Raw genomic sequence first — 26,682 nt, 5'->3', positions numbered from 1 at the left:
TCATTTCACTGCTTAAAAACACCTCATTCAACTCACCAGGTAATCACAAGTAGAGCTGCACAAAGCACAATTTGTTCATTGTCACAGTATTGGCCTTGCAACACTGATATTGCAGAAATATGTGATATGCGAATGAGCCTCACTAAATCAGTAAATGTTTTACTGTGTGCTTTGAGCATCCTGACCAACCACAAGTGATCCAGAGTTTTTCTGGGTGTTTTTATAATTCAAAATAGCATGATCCAAGAAATTTACTGAATTTTGGTTTAAATATTTGACTTTTTACTATTTTACTATTGAACATTGTCACATCAGAGGTTCACCAATGTGTTTTTAACTGCTTAAACTGCAAACACCTATAAATAGGCCCACACTTTAATTCTTAATTCCTCAATTCTCAATCTTGTAACAGTTTTTCCCTGTGATTTTATGCACACTGATGCAATACCAGTGACCCATTTAGACAGATTCAACATTTATTTTCCTAATATCTATAAAGATCCTTTTTACAATTATATTCTTTCATGTTTTAATCCTTAAAAACGATACATACAACTCTACTAGATTTTTATAAAAAATGAAAAGGGTGTGAACCACTGGGGACCTCTCAGGGTCTTCTAGGCCTTTAGAGAGGGCATAATTTTGTCTGTGGAAAATGAAAAATATGCTGTAACGTTTAGTTCATTTTTACTTAATATAGTCAGGCTTGCTGCCTTTTAACTCTGCGAGTATTGTAGCATTAGTTGTATTTCATTGTTAAATTCTAGTTGGAAACAAAATGGTTAAATTCGTGAAACATCCAAAGGAAAATTGTACAAATTGGATTTTTTTTCCTTTGGGGTTTCTGGGTAGATACAGCCGAGCTACATCTCCCACTGATTAGTACTTACAGAGCTGAACTGAAGGTCTGTTGTGCCAGATTGTCCACTAACATAACTTAGCAACTGACAGTGGAATCAACCAATCACATTTTGATTTCCAATAGATGGGACTCTGGGTCACTCCAGCTAATTATTAAGGCCTTTGTGAACTGAATTCGGAGCGTCAGTCAAGGATAAATGCTAATATCCACAGCACTTTCACCCGGAGGGTCCCCAGTTTGACACACCTGCCCTAGGCCTTCTGAAAGTCCTACGTGCCTCACTGACTGAGAATACGAGTGGTACCCTGACCAGTGTGTTTCAGTCAGATGCCATGAATGGATAACAGCCGTGGCAGCTCTATGGCAGAGCTCTTCACTCTTAGAGCTCTTTACAGAAACACTGTAGAACTGCTACAAGTTAAAACATATGATATGTGTGTTACACGCAATAAAGTAAACACGGAAAGTCTGTTACATGCTGTCGGGTTTTCTGTGTTTAATCTAACAGCCAAAAAATGTCCATGTGAATTGCTGCTCAGAGTAAACCTGCTACTAGAATCACATGGGGGCGCTAGCAGAAATTAGTAATATCATAGAGGAGTTTTTTCCCTCATCTTTTGGAGTTTTGACATTTACGGCCTGAACTGATGGTCTGGCAATAGTCACGGTTTGGCACTGATATGAACACAGTTGACTTTCTTTGCTAGTGGGCGAAGCAGCCAAACTGTGCTGGACACAGGCCCTCCAGGACCAAAGTTGACCGGAGTACCCCTGAGAGAGAGAGAGCGAGAGAGGCTGAGTGTGTGTTGGATTAAGAGAGAGTGTTGGAGAGAGAGTAAGGAGTGGCCCTCTGCTTGGCCCATGTGCTCCTCCGCTCTACACTTTGGACTCGTTCTCCATGTTGGCGATGTCCCCGTTGCGCTCGGCTTGCTCCTGGCCCTCTCCGCTCTTCTCCTTCTCCTGCTCCTCATCACGCGAGTCCAACAGGCCCTGCTGGCTCAGTCTGCTGGCCACGCTCCAGGTGAGCGGCAGGCGGGCGCGAGCGCTCATCTCAGCCAGCTCACGCGCGCTGCAGCTCGGCGTGTTGGTCTCGTAGATTTCGTGGAAGCTGTTGTAGTCGACCTCATAGAAGCCGTCCTCCAGCGTCAGCACGGGCGTGAAGCGGTAGCCCCACTTGATCTCGCCGGCCACGTATGAACTGCGCGCCTGGCACGTCATCCCTGAGGAGAGACGAACGCACAGAAAAATACTTAGGTACTGTAATATGTTCTAGATTTATTTTTATTATATATATATATATATATATATATATGTACACACATTCTATAATCTCTACAGACAACATACTTAAATATCTCAATTTTTTTCTCAACATCTAATCTAAATTTGGCAGATTACATTAATTGTACATTAAAATGTTTGTCTGTAAACTAATGTAATTTGTCCAGGGAGCCTAAGCTGTTGTATATGACTGTGTACATTTGAACAGTGACCCATTCTAAAAGGATAATGGCAGTTGCACATATCATACGTGGTAGTTGTAGTTATATTATACATAATGTACATTATATACAAAAACAGTAATAATTTTGGGAGACTGACATAATTCAACAGGGTGCATTTTAACTCTATTGCACTAACCAAAGAGCCTTAGACTGAGGCTTACGCCAACTGATCAGCACTGAGGAAAAACACATAACAGCACCCTTACTGAGAAAAACTTAAAGGAGTGATGATTAACTAACAATAACCCTCCTAACTGCTTATTGTCCCTTAATTATTTGAATCTTTTTCATATATTTTGTTGAATTCTTTCTCACTTAAGCAGAAAGCAGTAAAAAGATGAACACACACATGAAGTAGCATATATGGTGCAAGCAAGTTTGAAATCATCCCAAATTTTATAAAAAATAATGTGAAACTCATTATTTCAGAACATAGTATATTTATTATCATTGAGCAAAATGGTTTGACTGGATGTGTGCAGTAATAGTACACTAACTAACTGATTCTTAATTCATTTTGCTCCTAGTGATTCTCTTACAGAGTTTTATTACAGCTCTAATCATATCCAGCTGGTTATCACATTCAGACGCTCCTGAATTGAATCTGGTGGGTTAAATAAAGAGTTTAATATTTAAAACAATTACCAAAGACTGTGATTTTCTTTTTCATTTAATAGGGACTTTAAGCAAAGGCCGCAGCAGGGATCATTACAGCAGACTGAAAATATACACTGGCATCAAATGTTTTTCAAAAAACCATAAAAATTCTCAGTTTCATCTGTTTTTATACCATTTTCAATTAAATTCTGGGATTATGTGATTTGCATATGTTTTGCATAGCATCCCAACTTTTTTGGAAATAGTGTTATATTATTGAACCGTTTCATTCTCATGCATTTCATGGTCTGCATGGTGAAATGGTTCTTCAGATTGATGGAGAATGTGTTGTATAAGGCTTTTTTTTTTTTTTTAAATGGTTCTATATAGCATCAAAAAGGGTTCTGCTTTTTGTGCTATATAGAACTATTTTCAAAAAGCCATACACAACACATTCTCCCTCAATCTGAAGAATCATTTCACCATGCAAGGAACCACTTAAACATGAAATGGTTTTATATACACCGATCAGGCATCCTTGTTTCTACGCTCATTGTCCATTTTATCAGCTCCACTTACTATATAGGTGCACTTTGTAGTTCTACAGTTACAGACTGTAGTCCATCTGTTTCTCTGCATACTTTGTTAGCCCCCTTTTACCCTGTTCTTCAGTGGTCAGGACCCCCATGGACCCTCACAGAGCAGGTGCTACTTGGGTGCAGGTTCATTCTCAGCACTGCAGTAACACTGACGTGGTGGTGGCGTGTAGCACTGCTGTGTCTGATCCACTCGTACCAGCACAACACACACTAATACCCCACCACGTCAGTGTCACTGCACTGTTACTGTTTTTAAGTGTGTAGTTTAAATTGAGATTACTTAAAAAATTACTCTGAAATTGCTTTTTTTATTCCATTATATTACAACAGCGAAGAACTTATGTCCAGTTGGATATCGCAGGTATTGCTGCACTGATACAACAGTATTCATACTAATCCTCACAGTTATTTATGATATGTACACAGTTGTATACGGCTTTCTTTAAACTGAACTCCACAGCTTTGTGTGATTATTTTTTGCCATATAATCATGAACTGCACCAGCCCCACGCTTCACTGCAGAGTTTAACGAAGGATGTTTTTCTCACATTTAAAAAGAACTGATCCAAACAGGAACCAACCAAAATGCTGATTAATTCATTTTTAAAGTTCACCTGCACAAGACACAGCCGGATTATTGATTAAATGGATTCAATTACTGATTAATTGGTCCTTTTTTGCCATCATAGGCAACTCTAAAGCGTCAAATTTGGCTTTGTTTCTTTTCAGTTAGTTTCATTTATTGGATAATATTAACACTTGTCTGGTGTTCAGGTCTGTGGGACCCATTTTCAATGTTTACCAAAAGAAAAAATGATTTATTATTATTTGAACGGCAGCTTTCTTGTCCTTTGCTCATTTTCTGTGAAGAACATATAAAATAACCCATTTTCAGTGCCTTCACTCTGTTCACCCCCCACACTTTTGTATTACACATGTGGTGTCGGGTGAACCTGCAGGGAACAAAAGTGTGGAGGTGCTGTGTCCTTCACTCTGTTCTCCTCCTACATGGCCTGCTCTTAGTGTGTGTGTGTTTGTGTGTTTGTGTTTGTATGTGTGTGTGTGTGTGTGTGTGTGTGTGTGTGTATGTGTGTGTGAGGGTGGACAAAATGGACAGGTTGCTGACTGGCTACAGCTGCTAAAGGAGAACCCTATGCTGGACACTGTCAAGGGTGAAAATGTGAGCAGTTCAGTGACCACTAGCATAAATGGTTAAAGCACTAGCTTCTTAACTAAAGAAAGGAAGGAAGGAAGTAAGGAAGACATATAGTTGCACATAAACGTACATATACTATGCAGAAATAAAAAGTAGCAATAAAAATAGACAAAACATAGACAAAAGTTGAACTATAAGAGAGTAGGAATAAAAGTATATATATTTGCATATATTTACATAGTATATAAGACAGGTTTGCCGTATTTACATGAGAGCAGGCACTAAGTGGTATGAGGTAGTCTAAAAACACAGTGAGCTATGTTACGTCAACTTATGTCATCTGATGGCAAATTCCTTATAAAAGCAATAATTCTAAAAATAACACTCAACACATTACCATATTGTCCTAATTTACATTGTGGTGCTCTCATTGGTCATGAAATAGTGCTTGGCAACTTCATCTTCATCTGGAAGAGTGAAGAATTCACTAAGTCGTTGTTGGCTTCAGCTTCAAGTGTTCCCATACACAGAGGATCCCCCACTGGGATTAATACTGCTTATAGCCTCTATATGTGCTTTTGAAAGCTGGAAAATTGGAAAAGCATAAATGAAATCCATTATTTACCTGGGTACAGTTCACATTACAGCCTCAAACACAACAAGATTTTACTGTTGTTGTCAGTGTTATGGCTGTTCTGTTTGTATTTACTGTAAATAGCTATAAATTAAGCTGCTCACATGCTAACTGGATGCGAATAATCCACCTGGAAATTTAGCCAACCATTATGTTTACAAACACTCCACCTCCACCTATCACAATGTGTCCCCAGCCTGGGGGTGGAGGGGTGGGTGAGGACTTCCTCCCCTCTGATTTTGACTGCGGGGGCTAAAGCACCACTGGATTTGAACTCATGATCTTCAGTCTCCTGGCGAACAGGCAGTTAGACGTTTGTGCCACTCAAAAATAGTGAAATTACAGAGAGAAACAATGAAAATATATCAAAATGTTTAATAACACACAAAAACTCTGCTCTAGTAATTTTATTTATTTGCACATGTGGAACTATTTAAGCACAGGTCTCCACCAAGTAACTGTGGTGTGGTTTGTCATAGTGGGAGTCATGGCCTTCATGAATTCATGCATTTCAGGACTTTAAATATTTTAAATCATGATGTTTAAATGAGGTCATTTCACCTTATTATTGTGCATCCAAGTTTGATTACACTAAGTAACAACAACAGGCGAATCCTGTTAATCTGTTTGTGCATGAATTTTCTATTATGGGTAAGCAAAAAAAATCGATTTCCGGTTGCCATAACCGTCCCAACAGCTGTCAATGATTAAAGCGCCTGTTATGTTAGTGCCCTCCGCTGCATGCTAAAGGAATATTTTGAAAACTTAGATTATACTAGATGGTCATAATGTTAAGTGGGCAATACTAAACCTTTTTTTTAAAAAAAACTCTGCTTGCTTCCACACTTTTGTCCTGTAATGTAGGTTTTGTCACCAGTTTTAGTCAGTTTTCTCTGAGTGTGTGTTGCATGCTAAACTAAGAAGGGGAAAGTTTGAGAACTAACTTTAGTTTGGCTTGATAGAGCCATTGCTATGGAATCCCATGTGGTTGCTAGGGTGTTGCTAAGTCATTCTAGAGAATCCTAAGTGGTTGCTTTAGAGTTGTTAGGCCATGCTATGGTATCCCAAGTGGTTTTTAAGGTGTTGCTAAGACATTGCTATGGTATCCCAGGTGGTTGCTAATATATATATATATATATATATATATAGAGAGAGAGAGAGAGAGAGAGAGAGAGATACAAGGTTTACTGCTGTCGGGACAAAACCGATATCTCCATATTTGCTGTCTTTCATTTTTTTTGACATAATTTGAAATGGTCAGTTGCCTTTATAACATGTCAAAATTTCCAGATGAACAGACCAACAGAATTAGTCCAAAATTACTTGAAGAAAAATAATTTATCCATTTACTTCCATTAGTTTTTTTCTTATCTTGTGAAGTTACCTTTATATATATATATATATATATATATATATATATAAAGGTAACTTCACAAGATAAAATATAATATATATAATATATATATATATATATATATATTGGGTCATTTCTTTTAGTCTTTCTTTTTATATATTCCAGTTAGATTTGAATTTTCTCAACATCCTGTCGTTCATTTCCTTGGTACGATCCTGCGAAGTTTTATGGTTCGAGCTTTAAAAACTGCAACCAGCGAAAACGGTACAAAAAAGAGTAGCACGATAAACCAAAGAACAGTTTATCAAGCCAACTTAACAATAAAACAGGCATATGCGTGGCTTCCCTCCACTTAAGAACCATAATTACATTAATCACACTTTCAGAAAGACTGGAGCACAGAAGCACAGGCTGTAAATGAGACGGTATAAAAAGCAGACGCGTATGAACATTGATCTTTTAATTTTTACATTTACGACAAGGTTATTAACCGAAATTACTGCAGTCTGATTGAAATGGTGCTGTTATCACGTTCAGCCAGCGTGGATAAAGTGATGTTATTGGGAGATGTGTAATTGGATTCCTCTGGTATACGGTGGACTGGGAAGATAGATAGAACTGCAAAGAAAAGAAGAGCTGTGTGTGTTTGCGGACAAACCGAGTGGCCATTTATCTCAATGGTAGGTGAGAGCAATTATTCAGCATGAAGGTGCGTTTGTCAGTGCAGGGTTCAGCACAGTGCTGATCTGCAGTCAGTAGTGATTTACTCTGGAGGTGAGAGAGTCAGCTAACTGTCTTTATTAACGGCTCACCCAGCAATCCATACTGAGGCTGACTCTTGCTGTTTCTTTGCGCTAGGCCCTCACACAAATACGCAGCACACACACATACACACACACACACACACACACACACACTTATATAATGCTTATGTTTGGCAGAGAACACCCTCCGCCCCCCAACCCCCGTCTGCTGTGTATCTTACACACACACACATACACAGATGTCCACCAACCTCCATTACACTCAACTGCTTTAACACAATTACCGTATCATTACACCAAACTACCTTCAACACAATTACACTAATCCCAGTGATGAGTTAGAAATAGTGAAGGTACTAATTACAAGTACCTGCAGTGGACATTTAACTTCCACAACCATGTAATTTAAAAGGTAGTTAAATAAAGTGGTATCTTTACCATCTTTCAAGGTACTCGTAACGTTACAGTTTAAACATGATTTTGCTTGTGCATATATATGTATATATGTGTATATATGTGTATATGGACCATTCTGCTGAATTAGTTTGAACTGCTGCCCGACAGAAAAAACTATTTACAAGGTTTATATTACGATCTATTTAAACTCCAAGCAATAAGATTAAGAGATAGTAATAGGATAACAGATGAGAGATAAATAATAAGCTAAATAAATACAAAATCATATGGGGTACTATCTTTTAGGTGGTGACTGTTCCAAACCCTAACCCAGGGGTCAGCAACCCACATGTTAAGAAGAGCCACCTTGGGAGCCACAACATATTATGTCCGTTTTACTATCTTGGCTGTAAATATGTCTCAGTATGTGCAACTAGTATGAGCTAAAAAAAATATAAAACAAACAAAAATGCAGACTTAGTTCGCTCTGCTTTAACTTTTAGGTCTGTTATAGCCGCTTTTCTCGCATCTGTGGCAGGAAACTTTTCCGCAAATGTCGAGATTCTCGACGTTCGGCTTTTCCAAGGCTCAAATCGGCTTCTCATTTGCAGCTTCTTGTTTAAATTTTCCCGTTCCACCTTAAATGGTGCCTGAGGTGCCAGAATGTAACTGCTGCACCATTTAAGGTGGAACAGGGGAATGTGAATGAGAAGCTGGCGAATTAGGAGCTGACTTCAGTTTTACAACTTTTTAGTGTTTGACAGTTTCTCGCTGCAGATTAAACGTACGAGTAAACCAGCTGAAATGATTATAAATGCAAATCAGTCAAATTATTAATGTTCATCTTTAATCTTTCTCTTTGCCGTTTCGTTAGCTGCTAGCTAGGTGAGATTGTTGTCTTTGTTGCTATGGTAACCAGCAATCTGCACACCAATCCTCTGGGTTAAAGAGTGAATTAGCAGTTCTACATTAACTCCAGCGTTTAAGACCATTTATTGTTAAACTGTGTTGAACGATCAGCAGAGCTTTATTTCACTGCAAAGGAGGATTATTTTTATTTTTACCTACAAATCTAATTCTGCTGTGGAGCCACAACAGGACAGTAAAAGAGCTGCATGTTGCCAACCCCTGGTCTAACCCTTAATACCTACATTTTTTGCATTTTTAAAATGTTGTTCTTTTAATAAGATTGAAAGAAGCTTATATATTTACATTTATCATGAGTTAAATTATTAAGTAAAAAATAAATAAATAAAATTGCCAAGTCCAGAATGGCAAAACATTAAGCTGTTTTAAGGTCTTAATAACAAATCATTAGTCAGTAAATAAGCAAAAAAAAACAAATAGATAAAGTAACTTAGTATAGAATTGATTTTCCCTTTGAGTTCTTTATATAGTAAAGTTTTGTGGATAAACTTGCAGACAGTATTTTTCAGCAAGAAGAGTTAATATTGTTCTACTCAGCATTGAGGGTTTCAAACAGTTGAAAAACAAGGCAAGTTAGTTGGTGTTTAATGTGAGACCAAATATTCTCTATAGCACTCTGATCAGACTGACTCAGACCAAAACCATCAGTACAGAGTGATTCAAAAAGATTCATCCGATTTCAAAGCGCCATATTTTTACAACCGTGAGGCGCCATAGGAACCAATCACATACCAATTGAAAGAGTGGGTCATAGAGTTTCTGACTGTCAGTGGAAGATGGCTCCCTTCACTCTGTGAGGAGATGAGACCCCTGAGCAGAAAGCGTTCTGCGTTCTCCACTTCAATAAGAGTGAATCCGTCACTGTGCAGCGTGATTTTCATCAGCAGTGAACCTCCAACAGCTCAGAGCGTTCGCTGTTGGTTCCACAACACTGGATGATCTCCGAAATCGCACTGAAAGAGCCGTGAGTGCGGCGACACCCGACATGCTCAATCGAGTACGGGATGAATTTGACTATGGCGTTGATGTTGTCTGTACAGCTGGAGGAGGTTCATACTGAGCACTTGTAAAATTACATAATAAACTTTATGCTCATTTAAACCATTTACAGTTCACTGCATTGTTCTGTAATGATTTACAAGTGAAATAAATCATTTTGAAATCGGATGAATCTTTTTGAATCACCCTGTAATTTGGGGTTGGTGCAATTTTTTATTTATTTTTTCTATTTTATTTTTTTTGCACAGGAGTGTATGTGCATAAAAAAGTCTTAGCAAATTCTTTAAACACTGATAATGACTCACATAACGTGCCCTCCCAAACTATAGTATTGTTTCACTGAACTACCCTGAGCACAATTACAGTTGTCTCTGATTCTGCCAGCCTTTTACACAAAACAATATAATCATGCACAACACTGCACTCACTCTAACAGCAGTACAATAGCTTTAAAAACCACAGGTACATCACTGCTTATCTATATCATCGCTCTCCTTCCCCCACCACCATCATACACACCCACCTTCAGTTTCGATTATAAATAGCCACTACTACAACACACAAACACAAACAGTAAAGTTCTGCCAGAGCTCTTCTATTCATTTGTTGTTTGTTCAATTTAAATCCAAATTCCTCTTCAGCTGCTGCTCCTGCTGCCGTACGTACGGAAACTCCTCGAACTCAAGCTCGCTGATGCGGGAGCGGTTTTTGCCCTTCGCATCCTAATGCATATGATTCTAAAGACGGTGGGAGCTGATCCTAGATCAGCAGGCCCACTCCGCTAAGCCGGGTAAACGAGGGCCTGGGATTAGCGTCCTGCCTGCGCCGCGCTGACTGAAAGGAACTTGGCAGGTAATAGTGAGAGACGGGTCGGTGTGAGGGCCCGATCAGCGCACCCCTGTGTTATCAGCGGCCAGCAGACTCGCCGCATGAAGAATCCCCGCGCCGGCTAATGCGGTCAGAGAGAAAGGAGGCAGCAGCAACGGCCCGGCGCCATCGAAGCACAGCGCCGCCATTCTTCCTCGGAGATGAGCAAAGCAGAGGCACAAAGGCTTAGTGAGGAAAGCGTACATCTGGATAGGAGCACAAAGGAAGAGTGTGGTGTACACACACACACCAGCAGGAATGATGGGTAATGGTTGTTCTCGTATGAGCTAGAGCTTTAATCGGGCATGAAATTTTGAACCGAAACCGAATATAGCCAGAACATTCAGTACGACAGGAAACGACCCACAGCAAGTTTTGAAACTAAACCTGACTGTACACTCGACTAATAGATCCAGTAAAAAACCTTACATTATATAGAGATTCTTTAGACTTTTTTCACACTTGCGCATTTCATTTACTAATCATTTGCATATGACTATAGATGTTGATGAATACTATTTACACAATATGGTTTTAGATTAGATTAAGTGACCCTTATTAGTCCCACAATGGGGAAATTTCACCTCTGAGGTCTAACCCATCTGTGCAGTGAAACACCACATACACACTAGGGGCAGTAAGCACACTTGCCCAGAGCGGTGGGCAGCCCTATCCACGGCCCCTGGGGAGCAGTTGGGGGTTAGGTGCCTTACTCAAGGGCTCCTCAGTCGCGTACTGTCAGCTCAGGGCATCAAACTGGCGACTTTTCATTCACAAGGCTGGTTCCCTAACCTCCAGCCCACGACTGCCCACAGCTTTTGTGAGGTTCACCCCTGTAGTTTTTTCACAAGTGTTACTAGACACAGTCTTTTAGCTTCACATCTGTATGAATATAAGTGATTTCTAAACTATCCAAAAGCCTTTTTCTTATTAATTAAGCATTTTTAGGTAGGCTGTCAGACCTGTGTGCCGATGAAAGTTAGGAGGAACACTGAAGTAGGGAGAAAAACTAAGGCAGGTGTAAACGCAGAATAAAATCTGTTAAAGGTGGAAGAATGACTGAAATCAGAAATTGAATCCTGACTCGAGCCCTACAACAAGCGATGATATCCCAGTCTGACCAACCCGTACAGAAAAGTCACATATCGTTGCTGTCGTGACAAAACCTTATATCTCAGTTTTTGTGTTTTTTCATTTTTTGGCATAATTTGAAAAAGGCAGTTGACCCTTTATGTTGCGTCAAAATTTCATGATTAACACACCAACAAAAATGGTCCAAAATTACTTGGAAAAAATATTTCTCTATTCACTTCTATTAAAAATGAAGAAAGTTTTTCCTTCTTCTGTAAAGTTACCTTTTTGGAGATATGATGTTTTGTTCCGACAGCAGCAAAACATTGTACATGTGAAAAGTGCAAAAGCCACATATTTACAAGTAATCGCCTCTTTTTTTCACACGTAAACCCATTTTCACATCCATCCATCCATTAATCTTCTAAGCCGCTTTTTCTTCTGGGTCATGGGGGCTGCTGGAGCCTATCCCAGCAATCATCGGGCAGGAGGCAGGAAACACCCTGGACAGGCCCTATTTTTATATGTGATCACATATTATTTCACATGATAACACATTTTTTTACATGTTAAGTGTCCAAAAACCACATCTTTCAAGGTTCTTTGTGCAGCAGATCCTTAATGTCCTGTGAGTTGCAAGGCAGAGCTGGCGCTAACTGGACTTATAGTTCCAGCATATCGCACAGATGCTCAATCAGACTGAGACCTTGGGAATTTGGAGGCCGAGGCATCACCTTGACCTCTTTGTTATGTTCCTCAAACCTTTCCTGAACAATGTGTGCAGTGTGGCACGGTCGAAGTTTATTTATTTATTTATGTAACACTTTTTACAACAGGTGTTATCACAAAGCAGCTTTACAGAAAAACCCAGGTCCGAGCCCCCATGAGCGTCGCCAGTGGCAAGTTAAAACTCCCTAAGAGCAAGAGGAAGAAACCTTGAGAGGAACCAAGACTCAAAAGGGGAACCCATCCTCCTCTGGACACCAGATAGCAAACAGCATTAGTATATAATATTAATTCTGCTGAAAGAAGCCACTACCATTAGGAAATGTCATTTAACAAAGGGGTGTACCTGGTCTGAAACAAGGTTTAGGTAGGTGGCATGTGTCATATTGATCTCGTTTACACCTGGTCACTGAATGTGAGAAGTATCTGGATTGCATCCTGATAAGATTTTAGCAGCATTCATTTACACTTGGTAGTCAAAAGCATCTCCAGTTAGACTGAAGTCCGATTACACGCTCGTTACACGGCAACCAGTTACCAATTATTTATTAAGTCATCTGCAGTTTGTTTTTCACAGTAGTGTCTGTATATTGTTATTAAGCATTTCGTTTTGTCCGGTTCCCAACCATGCACGATGACTGCAAGGGGAGGAGTTTCGGTTGTGCTGGGATGGGCTTTGGTTGTCAAATGTGTCTTACAGAGATGGATGTGTCTACACTGCTATAACGTGGCTCAGATGCATCTCAGACCACCTCCTGAAGTGGTTTGAGTGATTGGATTTGTATCTGTTTTAAACCTCGGGTGCGTCTACACTTGCATTTTCATTTGCTTTGGCCTCATCCAGATATAATCCTGATACTCAATACGAATGAAGTGATCAGGTGTAAATGGGGTCATTGAAGTCCACGTAAATGTCTGGACCCAGTGGTTCGCAGCAGAACACTGCCCAGAGTATCACACTCATTGCTTACAACCATCTTGTCACTAAGGCTACATTTACACAGCAGGTAAAAGTGGCCCAAATCTGATTTTCTCACCAAATCGATTTTTTGTTTGGCTGTTCACATTATCTTTTAAATGTGATCTGTATGCGACATCAGTCTGAACAGATCAGCTCCTAAACTGACCGCATGCGCAAAAGAACAGAGCTTCATGTTGCTTCTCGTGGCGCATCAACCAGAGGTCAACAATCATTACTGCCAACGAACGCCAGTCGCTCCCCAAGGTTCAGCTTCATCTTCACCAGCATCACAGGAGCCATCATGAAGCTTCACTGACTGACAGCTGGGCTCATCACCCAGAATGTGTTTGAGTTCGCCGTCACTTCTTTGGTTCGCATCCTCGGATCCTTTCAACTTTGCTTTCTGACTTTTAACTGTTCTTTGACGCTGCAGCCTCGTTCTCCTACAGCTGCGCTCGGCCATTTCTTTCGAAATCGAGCGGTTGTGAAGTCTTTTTGAATATTTTGGTACAGAAACAACAGCCTAAATGTTTTTGAGGTCTCAGCAGCACGAGAAGATGACGAATGTGGAGTTGGATTGAAGTCGCATGAATTCCTATCTGGCTGTTCAGACTGAGTCGCGTTGCCTCACATCGGTTATGGATCGGATTTCAGTACCACGTATGAAAGCGTCTGAAATCGGAATTAAAATTTTCAAATTCAGTGTTTTTTGCTGTTCACACTGACACACATCTGTGTCACATATGAAGAAAAAGATCAGATTTGGGCCACTTTTACCTGCTGTGTGAACAATCTCTCCTCTTTCCTCTCGTTCATGCGATTTTCTGAGGTAGACTAGCTAGCGTTAACCAGGTCCTGCTTCTTGTATAAACTACACGTAAAAACTTAACATTATTTTAAACAGCACTCTAACAACAGATCATGTGAATAAGCTGTATGGTTTGATTGCTACTTCTTCAGCTAAAGTAGCTACTGAGCCAAATCAAGGTGCACACGGCAGGTAATGCAAAACATCCCTTGTTCTTTGTTGTAGCTCATCCAGTCAGACTTACCCCATCAAGGGGGAACAAATTCTCATCCCCTCTAAGGTGCTATTCGGATGAAATTAGTTTTACGTGATGAGGTAGCATCGTTTTTTACCATCAGCCATGTCATTTTAACGCACTGCGCGCTTCAACGATGGTAAAGACTCTGGTGCCTTTCACTTATTATAACAGGAACTACAGAAATGACTCAGTAAAAGTTCTGTGAAAACCAGTGGAAAAGGAGTTTGTAAGCATGGAGGAACTCGATGAAGCACTTACTTGTGCTTTCTGTGGTTCAGATCAAGTCGATATGTATTGTTAAGATGTTAAATGACAGAAAAAACACTTAAAATCATTCTGACTGATCATTCTTAAAGTTTTCACCTCTCTCAGAGCACATCGTCATCCTGTTTGTTGTTTTCTGCCTGGCATATTTACATGACCGAACAGAGAAGTGAATTCATAAGCAACATAAGCAGCTGCTCAGGGCCACTTGGCCACCAGGGGGCCCCTAACAACTTCTGGGTTATTACTGCGCTGTCACTGTACTCTTATATTGTTAGGATACTCAAGTGAGGAGAAATAGCAAAAGGAATTTATGCATCTTGAGTGGAAAACCGAAAAAGAAAAATAAATGCTGGGGGGAGTTTTTTGTGGTGTTAACATTATGCCGTTTGTTTTGGTTTGTAATTGGACAAAACCTGACAAACACAGACACTATCAACTCCTTTTACAACAGCGTTTAACGACTTCCTCAGTTAATAAAGGCTTAGATACTCAGGCTCTGATTAATCCTTGTGCAGGTGCGTATAAAAGCATGATGTTTATGATGAACAGATAATCGTGTAAAACATAAAAGGAATGAAAAAAGAAAGGGGGTCGGCAAAGAAGGAAGAATAAATCATACTATCTGAATGTGGAAAAAAGCCACACTGTCTCTACAGCCAGCAGGTTTAGATCCAACTAAGCTTAAGTCAGCTGGGTAAGCAAGAAATACAGCATAGTAAGACAGATTCCTTTAAAACGTAACTTATAAGAACGATAAACAAATAGCCAGTTTTACATAATTTAGACAGTTTGTGGTAGTCATTGTTATTAGGTGGCCTCTAATTTCATAATACATCAGCTAGGAAGATGCAGGGCCCCCCGAAACACCTTCTTAGGGCCTCCAATATGCTACAGCCAGGCCTGCATTCTTACTTTCTTCTTCTTTTTTGTCCCACGTAAGCTTTCACTTGTTCTGAACAAGAGGACAAGTTAATGTTGAGCTCTACCCAGTGATGAGAAAACTTGTCTAACACTAGTGGATGAATTCTGTTCCCTACAAATGTGTTCTGTATAGTGCTCCTGATTTTTTTGAAGTGTTGGGAACAGGGATTAGGAGGCAATTTTGAGCACAGCATGTGTGTGTGTGTGTGTGTGTGTTGTGCTTGGCAGGGGGAACAGCAGGCAGGTGTCAGGAGGCCTTTGGCTTTCAGGTGAAGGAAGTGAATAGCTGAATAATGTGGAGCTGCTGTTGCTGCTCGTTTCTCTTGAACACTCTGTCTGCGTGCAGTTAGTTGCTTTAAGATGACACATATGTGCATGTTCTGCTCTCTCATCGCCGTGGCGACAGGTCAGCCGTGAAGGCGCCACCAGCTGTCCTTTTTTTTTTTCTTCATCGTGCCCTTGCTCCTGCCGACCTCAACATGCTCACTGACTCTCACTGGTGCCGAGAGCGACATGGGCTGCATGAGAGTGTGGTGTGTGTGTGTATGTGTGTGTGTGTGTGTGTGTGAGCGAGCAGGATTTGTGTCACCTCTGTGTGTGTACATCCTGGGGCCCCACCGATATGAAAACACTGTGGCTGATACCGTTTTGAAGAGGATAAACATTCAGATAACAGATCAGTCAGATATAATATAGATATATGTTTATATATCATTGTATCTCCATTCCTCACAGCAAGAATGGCCTGGGTTCAATTCCCGGCTGGGAGACCAGGGTCATTTCTGTGTGGAGTTTGCATGTTCTCCCCGTGTCTGTGTGGGTTTCCTCCGGGTACTCCGGTTTCCTCCCACAGTCCAAAAACACGCAGTCAGGCTGATTGGAAATGCTGAATTGCCCCTAGGTGTGAGTGAGTGTGACTGTGTATGTCTGTCTGTCTGTCTGCCCTGCGATGGATTGGCAACCTGTCCAGGGTGTATCCTGCCTTCCGCCCAATGACAGTTGGGATAGGCTCCAGCACCCCACTGCGACCCAGAAGGATATGCGGTTTAGATGATGTATGTATGTATGTATCTCCATTTTTGACATTTTTCAGTTTGTGACATAATCTGAAAATGCCTGTTGTCCTTTACATTGTCTGTAAATTTCATGATGAATGGACCAAGAGAAATTGCCTAAAATGACTTGGAAAAAACTCTGGTTCCATTGACTTACATTAAAAGTAAAGCAGGTTTTTTCCTTCTCCTGTAAAGTTACCATTCTGGAGGTTTTGTTCTGACAGCAGTGATATTTTAGATGTTAATGATATACTGTAAAAGTTGTAATTAACTAATATTTACTGACTGATCTCAGTTCTCAATTATCACCCTTGAACTAAAATACACAGTAGAAACTCACAGGCTTAAATAGTTTCAGTAATGTAGCACTGGGGGTGCAGCTGGCATGATTCATCATTTTTAGTTCTTTTCATAACAAAGCATTTTTGTGCAATAACATGTTAGACTCTAAAGGACTGACACTTTTTACATGTTTTGTTATTCTAACTGTGATGGGGGTAAAATGACATGTTTTGTTGATTTTCACAATGGAAATACATGAATACATCCTCTACAGGAGACTTTAATATGAAATTCTTCTGCAGGGCTTAGTGCAGTTTCAACATTAGATTGAACAATTTAAACATTAGAAAGTTAAACATATTAGAAAAACATTAAAGATGAAAAATAAAACGCATAACGTATGCCATAACTTTTCCACAGCCACATTTTGTGTTTTTATGAGGATGTGTAACTTATTTTCACTTAGAAAATCAACAAAACATGTCATTTGAGTGGCTGAAATTTTGCATACAAGTATGTTCAAGCAGGCAGTGTCTCATGTTGGGCTCCCAAGTGGCACAAAAGTCTTCAGACAGGTTTAGTTAGATTAGTTTTACATGGGGATCAGCCACTTCAGTGAGTAAACCTCCTTGTATGTTCAATCTTTGTCTATCAGCTCCACTGACCTAAAAGGTGCACTTTGTAGTTCTGCAATTACTGACTGTAGTTCATCTGTTTCTCTGCATTCTTTGTTAAATCCCTTTTCACCCTGGTGGTGGTGTGTCAGTGTGTGTTGCGCTGGTGCATGTGGATCAGACACAGTGCTGCTGGAGTTTTTAAACACCTCAGTGCCGCTGCTGGACTGAGAACCAAAAATATCCAGCCAACAGCGTCCTGTGGGCAGCGTCCTGTGGCCTCTGATGAAGGACTAGAGGATGACCAACACAAACTGTGCAGCAGTAGATGAGCTATCGTCTCTGACTTTACATCTACAAGGTGGACCGACAAGGTAGGAGTGTCTAATAGAGTGGACAGTGAGTGGACACAGTGTTTAAAAACTCCAGCAGCACTGCTGTGTCTGATCCACTCGTACCAGCACAACACACACTAACAGACCACCACCACGTCAGTGTCACTGTAGTGCTGAGAACGATCCACCACTCTCTGTGGTGGTCCTGTGGGGGTCCTGACCAATGAAGAACACAGTGAAAAGGGGCTAACGAAGTATGCGGTATACTACAGTCTGTAATTGTAGAACTACAAAGTGCACCTATATGGTAAGTGAACCTGATAAAATGGACAAAGAGTGTAGAAACAAGAAGGTGTACTTAATAAAGTGGCCGGTCAACTTATTTATTACCAGAGTTTTAGTCCAGTCTGAATCAGCTATGTCAGTCATTTTTACAGTGAATTCATGTTTCAGATGAAACCAAATGTAATTTTAATAGTTTTTTTCCAAAGTCATCTAAAAGTCTTAACTATCTATGTAGGTATTTGACACCAGTCACTGCCACTCACTACAGTATTGATGTAGAAAATGATTAACACCCCTTATTGCTGACTTTAAATGGTTGCTATTCAAAATAACCACTTTATGGAACGAGACACGTTCTTAAAGAGATTATCAGTGCTTTATTGTTGACATGTCCAGCATGCATTTGTGACAGGTCAGAGTTACTGAGGAGAACCACAGGCAGTTAATACAGCACGAGAAGTGGTGCTCACTGAAACAGATCTCAAAGAATGGTGGGGCATAATAAAAAACTAGCTATTATAATAAATAAAAATTTATAATAATAAAAAAAAGCTATTATACACACCAGCCAAGAAGGCATTTGTGCAGTCTGTATACTTATAACAGGGTGTAATAATTTGACTTCATTTACTTCTTTCAGCATTTTAACTGTAGCGCAAATATGATGTATCATAACTTTATTTCTTCATTTCGTGAAACAAGTGACGTTCCACAGGAATGGATCAATGGTCTAGTATATTGTCTCTCTTTAGGAAATGTGTCTGTGAACGAACTGCTGACATGGCACGATCTAACAGCTGTTCTAGGGCCTTTTCAGCTGCCGTGGAAGATGCCTGTCTGAAGCAATGGTTTCAGTTTTTGTCCTCAGCCATCGCAAATCACAATGCAGCATCCTCTCTGTAGTCTTTTGAGGCCCAACAGCTGAGCTGAGTAGAGACGTGTTTCATTCTGCAGCACCTGCGGCGCTACATGGCCCAGCACTCACATGCTGCTTAATCTTTTATAAGAAAAGACTCGCTGCTCCGAGAGCTAACGATACCTACAAGGGTACAGCATGCCTTAAAATGAACGCCTTTCTTATCCCAGAGTGAGACAATGAGGGAGAGAGAGAGAGAGGGAGAGAGAGAGAGAGAGAGAGGGAAGGAGAATGCTGAGCCTTCTCATGCATCTTTGTTAATTAGTACTGAATCATAATACTAATACTAATGATGCTAATAATAATAATAACATGCCTGGTGCTGGACCCTTTAGATAACAGAGTTGTGTAACATCAGTGGGTTTTCCTGCTGCTCACATGCTCTCTCACTCTCCACACTGTCTCTATGGCAACCACTCTCACAAACCACTCAAAATAGAATCACAGTTGCTGGAAAAGCAGAATTTTCGACTGATCGTTCCACCCAAGATGCAAAAAAAAAATCGCCGTTTTTAGGCTTTATTTAGTACCGAGTGATGTGCTTGTGATGGTCAGGATGCTGAATCAAAGCTCTGAGAACAAAGAGGCTGATCTTTTGTTCTTTACTGTTGAACGCACTGCTTGAGTTTTTAGAGACAAGCAGCGCTTGCGCCCTCCGATCATGATGGGCTCTAAAAATACACAAGGAATAAAGATGACCCCAAACACACACACCCTCCCCCTCCCCAACCATCTGAGGAAGCATATTGTTTGACCTCTGTGCCCTTTGGCATGCCTGTTTCTCAGTACAGTCAGTGTGGCTAGCCTTTCTCATGAGATAGATAGTGAAATTGGGCGTTTGTATGTGTGTGTGTGTTGGGGGGAGACGGAGAGAGAGAGAGAGAGAGAGAGCAGCGAGTGAGAGTTTGAGAGTAGAATGAAGAATTCTGCCAGAGACAAAAGCGGAGGACTGACTCAGACATGACAGCTGTCCGTGAAATCTAAAAACAGCTGCAAGAACACATTAGAGCAGAAGCCCGGCCTTCAAAACGCAGGGGTGCCAACGCACACACAAAAACGCTCACGCGCGGAGCCCATCGATCTAATCTAACGCAATTGCATTTAATATTTCATCTCCCTTTCAACGTTACAGTAGGCCCAGCGTATTCTCTTTGAACCGACTTCAGCTGAGTCAGAAGGAAAAATATATATATAATAAAATCACAACCTAAAAAAAGGAGCAACATATATTAGAATCCTGCCTCTTTTCAGCTCATAAAACACTTAGAAAAGGGATAATCTAGCAGTGAAAGTGCTTTGTGTATTTATGACAGCAATTAATCTGCAGTTTATTTCTCTGCTCACAGTCTATTTGCAATAGTAGATCTATTGGCTATTGTGTGGAAGAAAGTCATTGTTCACAATGCTGTTACAGTAATCCTGTGTTAAACATGGATACAAACCCTGGCTTTGAAGGAGGTCTATCTTGCACAGTGCTTGCAGTGTTATCTACAGTAAAATAATATACACTCAGACAGACACTAATCATCCCTCTCTCGCTCTTTCTCTCCGACACAGACATCAAACAAACCCTCACAGAATAACTGTAGAAAAAAATAGGGAGGATATACACAGAAGCTCTTCCTGCCTTCTCCTGATGCACGTGTACATGTGTTCGACTTTCATAATCTCAAACATGCTGGAAAAGCAAACAGGGCAGGGGGTTTGTCTGAGTGTGTTCCCTGTGGACCAGTGACTCTGTGTGTGTACTTGTGTTGGATGTTGTTAAGTCCTCTGAGAATGACTCACTTGCATTATTCTTGCCTCACTGACTTCACATGAGCAACTACAGCCTCAAATTGTCCTCCTTCCAAGAAGCACAAACTCCCACAACTTCAAACTCTACAATCCACAGCCTCAAACCCTGCAATTCAACAACCTCAACTTCTGCTAACCAACAACGTCAAATTGTGGGACCCACCACCTCAAACTCTACCACTCACAAGACTTAAATTCTATCACAAAACAATCTCAAACTGTATTATGCAATGAGCTTTAACTATACTATGCAACAACCTCAAGCTCTAGTATGCAACAACCTCAAATTCTGCCACCAAGCAACCTCAAACTTTGCCCCCATACAACTTCATTTCTACCACCTAACAACCTCAAACTGTACTATACAACAACCTCAAACTCTGCAGCCCAGCAACTTCCAACTCTGCTGCCCAGCAACTTCCAACTCTGCTGCCCAGCAACTTCAAACTCTGCTGTCCAGCAACTTCAAACTCTGCCACCCATCAGCTTCAAACTTTGCCACCATACAGCCTCATCTTTACCACCCAACAACCTCAAACTGTACTATACAACAACCTCAAACTCTGCTGCCCAGCAACTTTCAACTCTGCTGTCCAGCAACTTCCAAGTCTGCCACCCAGCAACTTCAAACTTTGCCACCATACAGCCTCATCTTTACCACCCAACAACCTCAAACTATACTATACAACCTCAAACTCTGCCACCCAGCAACTTCAAACTCAGCCACCATACAGCCTCTTCTCTACCACCCAACAACCTTGAACTATACCATACAACAACCTCAAGCTCTGCCACCCAGCAACTTCAAACTTTGCCACCATACAGCCTCTTCTCTACCACCCAACAGTCTCAATCTGTACCACACAGCAACACGTTAGTACTGAATTGGCCTTTAAAACACAGGAGTGCCAAAACACCAAGACATGGACTCTCTAGAACCTCAAATTCTACCACCCAAAAACCTCAAATGCTGCCTTGACAACTTCAGACTCTGCATCAAAGACCATCACCACCTCAATCTTTGTCCCACCTCTAAAACATTGTCCTTACCTCAAACCCCTTAACCCCACCACAGAACCTCAACTTTGATCCCTCAACAACCTTAAAACTCCAGGTCCAACATTCTCATTCTCTTGCCAACATCAACTAGCACATTCTTCTAAACTCCACTACCACTTCAGCCTCAAACTCGGACCTCATTTCATCACTCACAGTAAGTTTCTTGCTGTACAGCTCATTTGCTTGGCCCCTGCATAAGGCACATTAAAACCACTGTTCCCATGAGAGCGTGCGATTTCTCCCTCGGCTGCAGATCATTCCGTATTCTTTCATTTACTCCCGGAGGGAACGCTTCGTCTCACCTGCGGTTCACAGCTCGGACAGCTGTGGCCTCAGATCTGCAGCTAATGAAGGATCATCTGCATTCTGTGCGCCAGCACAGCTCGGCTGGCTAAAGGCCTCATAAAATAGTAATCTGCAACAATTACCCTGAAAATCTGAGGTGGGAAAAAGCGCTCGCTTCCAATTAGCCTGGCCACTGATGCCCAGAGAATAGCCTGTGTAAGATATGGAATGAGGTGTATTGTATGTTGAATGAGATGTGTTGTATCCGGCAGCTGAGCTGGGTGTATGGTAGAGAGCTGGAGAGAGTTCTGCTCCTTGTAGATGTGGTGAGACTCCTAAGAGGCTCAGAGGAATCTGACCACATTATTCCAGCTCTGTGCTCAATTCACCAGCTCCCAGTTAGTTTGCTTTCATTACAAAATGCCATTGCTTTATGTAGCCATGCTCTAAAAACTTCTTTGATAGGCAGGAATGGTGGATCACCCTATGCAGGGAATTCACAGCTGTTCTACTGAATGGCCTGAAAACTATTCGTCAAGCTTACTGACACTTCTGATGTAGTTTTTCTTTAGCACCCCAACCCACCCTCTAAATACACTTAAAAAATACAAAATTTAGCAGGAGCTAGGTAAATTTTTGATCAGAAATGACCCAAATTCATAAAGATATCAAATTTCTGTTAGCATTTACATGTCAAACAATGGCATATCTGCACAGCACAGGGTCTCCTGAAAATAACAACATATGGCATGTGTGACAGTCACATGTAAATACTTAATAATTTCAATTGTAATTGTAATTGACCCAAAAAAATACCAAAACATTCCCAGAAATTTTAGGTTTCTAGGGGTTAATATGTTGCGCCACCAGTTAAGCATTCACCACTCTTAAAATGCCTCCATATGGATGGCTAAATGATCAGTATGTTGTTCCCTGAAAAAAAGGACTCCAACCATTTAATGGTGATAGGACAGTTGTATTACCCTGATTGCATATGGCACTGCTTAGACTTGACCTGAGCTGCAGGGTAATACTATAGGATACCTTGTTTGATCCTACTTTTCGCCTATTTTAACTCAAATGTTGCTTGAGGAGTACAGTTTCTGCAGCTGTTTAATGTTAATATGTTGCTTTAAGCAAAGGCATTGGGTAAATGTTTTGGTCCAACTTTACATGGTGTCTGTAGCTGCACTGTTAGAAATAAAGGTTCTGTTCAGGTACATTTTTCGTTCATCAAGGTACAAACAATGTAAATCTTCCCTCAAAGGTACAACAGTGGTTTTAAGGTCCAATTGTGCACCTTAAATAAGTTCTCCCAGGTAAAAAGTATGTAGTTGTACCTTTTCCTAAACTACTGTTTTAAAACAGAACATAGAAAATAACTTAAAGACCTTAAAAAATTGAATTTCAAATGATTATGGTAGAATTATGTTCCCTGACTAAAGGTATTGAGCACCCCAGTGACAAGAGGGGTACTGCCCCAGTGACAGTTTAGTAAGTTTTTTCTGAGTGTGTGTCATTACACATTAACAACACATGTAACAATAATGTAACTACTGGTGAAGCATTCACTGTGACAGATGGATTACAGAAATTTTAAACATTTATCTTTACATATGTACTGTAAAATTACAGATTGATATTTATCCACATGATTTGATCAGGTTAATATGTTACAACAGAAATACGGGCATTTCCTGGGCAGGTACAGTGTAAGTACTCTTATAATGTAGGTAATTACACACCTCCAGTTACAATCAGAAAAGGCTTGAGTAAAAAAGCAGTAGTTTATGCAAATGCAATTATATGTGTGATTACATAAGAGAAAATACACAGTTGCAACAATCAAGATTGACTTGTTTAATTACTTGAGTTGATATATATGTGTATTTACAGAAGCTGTACTACTGTAATCAACAGTGAATGCATCACCATTAGTAACACTGTTGTTGCGTTTATTGATAATGTGTAACTGCATCGTTATTAGGGCCACAGTGTAAAGTGGGACCAAGTCTTTTATTGGTGCAATTTGTGAGCCCTTTCTGTATGTTTAAACACCCTTTTGTGTTTTTTTTAGCATGCTGGAAAAGACTTCCTACCCTTGTCGTGCATTCCTCACTATTTTTTCCTTTTAGACATGAAATGTGTGTTGTGACCAGGCTCAAAGAATAAACGTGATTTGATTTACGGCACAGAACCCATACACCCACTGCTGAAGGCTTTGAGTGTATATTTTGATCTCTCCTGTACTGTGTGTGTGTGTGTGTGTGTGTGTGTGTGTGTGTGTGTGTGTGTGTGTAAGGCACGATGCAGCCTGATATCTTTTCCTCCACTCTGATGGCACTGTTTTTCCTCTCTGTCTAATCAGTGAAATCTCTCTCTGCAGAGAACGTTTTCTTCTAGCACACCATCTCACCCAGCCACACTTTACTCTGCTGCTAATGAAAGATCATCTCATTTGCTCTCTCAGCGTAGACCTCTTAGACATATCTGACCTCATGCAGGCCCTTCAAGTGCCCCCAAACATACAGCTGGCGAAAGCATGACTTATGATTATGAATAAAATGTACAAGCAATACAAATATGGTTTCACGGCTAGTTATCGTTTCCCTTCTACCAGCCCTTTATATGGAGGAGGTAATCATATTCTTGTCGCTTATCATCTAGAACATTGCCAAAGGGGGTCCTGGACCAGGATTGGGAACCACTAATCTAGGGCTAAAGCCCTAAATATCTGTCTCACTTCATGATACTTGTCCTGAAAATGTGTGCATTCCTACCTGTGGCCTCCACCATGCCTTCCAGAATCACCACAATCTCCAGCTCCTCCTTAGCCAGGCTGGCTTTGGAGATCTCCCAGAAAGGGCTGTGCTGGTTGATCTCGTGGCAGATGATGAGTGGGGACACCAGGAAGAGGCGGTCGTCGCCCGTGTCGTAACCCACATTCATGTCCGTTTGGTTGAGGGGGATGAACTCCCCCTCCTTGGTCTGTTTGGACTTGATCAATTTGGCTCGAATGGAGGCCTCCACGATGTGCGAGTTCCTCAGGTCCCCCACACGGAACATCAGGCACAGGCGCCCGTCACGCATGGAGATCACTGCATTGGTGGAGAACATCAGCGTCTCTGCTCGTTTCTTGGGCTGCGAGATCTTTACGAACATGCAGCCCACCATGAAGGCATTCACGATGGAGCCCAGCACCGACTGCACCAGCAGGAGCACAATGCCCTCTGGACACTTGTCTGTGATCACTCTGTAGCCATAGCCGATTGTGGTCTCGGTCTCTATGGAAAACAAAAACGCAGAAACGAAGCCCTCCAGGTTGTTGACGCACGGCGTCCACTTCTCGTCCCCTATGTGGTCTAGGTCCCCCCGCGCGTATGCGATCAGCCACCACATGAGGCCGAAGAACAGCCACGTCACCGTGTAAACCAGCACAAAAATGAAGAGGTTGAACCTCCACTTCAGGTCCACCAGAGTGGTGAAGATGTCCGTAAGGTATCGGTAGGTCTCCCGGACGTTGCCGTGGTGCACGTTGCACTTGCCGTCCTTTCGGACGTAGCGCTGGATCTTGCGCTTGGCTCTGTCAGGGTCCTGAAGCTGCTTGGGGATGTCATCTCGGGCCTGCTTGGGCAGCCGGGGCTGTCTGACCGTGATGGGGCTCTCCACATCCTGCTCCATTGGGCCTTCTGGAAGGATCTGAGCCTGGAGGTAAGACACATGAGACGAGATGAGCCCATATTATACTTCTGTTTGAATCACTGGCTTATTTACTCATATTCACAAGGCATCTAATGATACAGCAACAAATACCAGCATAATTTGATGAAAATATGATCCAGTTTTTGGCCCTCCTGTTATGAGGATCTTTGTCTTTTATACCATGTGGCATTTTTCAACCTTCTGAAAAATGTTGCATGAACATTTTTCCATCATTCTCTTTCAAGTAACTTGGTTCACCCAGCTTTATTTTCCCTGCATTGTTTGCCTGCAAAAATCGCAGACGAGCCACAGTTTTTTGCGCTGCTGATCAGAAGAAAGGTTGAACCAGATCAGCAGGTTCCCAGACCAGATCATCAGTCTCTCACACCAAAGTTGTTCCACCGTTGCTGTGGGTTAAATGCAACACCTTTTGCAGGTGTGAGTGTTCTTAACAACTCCTGCCTGAGTTACAATCACAGCAAGCTCTTCGCCAAACCTCAACATAATGATCCTGAGAACTGCTTCTGCTTCTCGGGAAGGAACACACGGAAAAGAAACCGAGAAATCTTTGTCTTGTAATGAAGAGGAACGTAGCAAAAGCTCTGCAGTGCTGCATATAAAAAACATTTTGTTGCAGACCTCAGGGCGCTGTTTGCAGAAAGCAGTGCTTAGCAATGCAGAGACAACCCTACCACTAAAG

General features: G+C 41.2%; 1 protein-coding gene across 1 annotated transcript; it reads right to left on the bottom strand.

Moving 5' to 3' along the window:
- Positions 1–1,653: 1,653 nt before the first annotated feature.
- Positions 1,654–25,979, bottom strand: kcnj6 (potassium inwardly rectifying channel subfamily J member 6). The gene is made up of 2 exons (XM_036595764.1): positions 25,061–25,979; positions 1,654–2,082 (listed from the first exon to the last, which is right to left on the bottom strand). Exons 1-2 carry the CDS (start codon positions 25,959–25,961, stop codon positions 1,739–1,741), a joined length of 1,245 nt encoding a protein of 414 aa, XP_036451657.1. The 5' UTR covers positions 25,962–25,979; the 3' UTR covers positions 1,654–1,738.
- Positions 25,980–26,682: the final 703 nt, after the last annotated feature.

Source organism: Colossoma macropomum, unplaced genomic scaffold, assembly GCF_904425465.1.
Source record: "Colossoma macropomum unplaced genomic scaffold, Colossoma_macropomum, whole genome shotgun sequence".
NCBI classification, from domain to species: domain Eukaryota; kingdom Metazoa; phylum Chordata; class Actinopteri; order Characiformes; family Serrasalmidae; genus Colossoma; species Colossoma macropomum.
The sequence above is the reverse complement of the archived record's forward strand: the minus strand, read 5'-3'. Positions and strand labels throughout refer to the sequence as shown.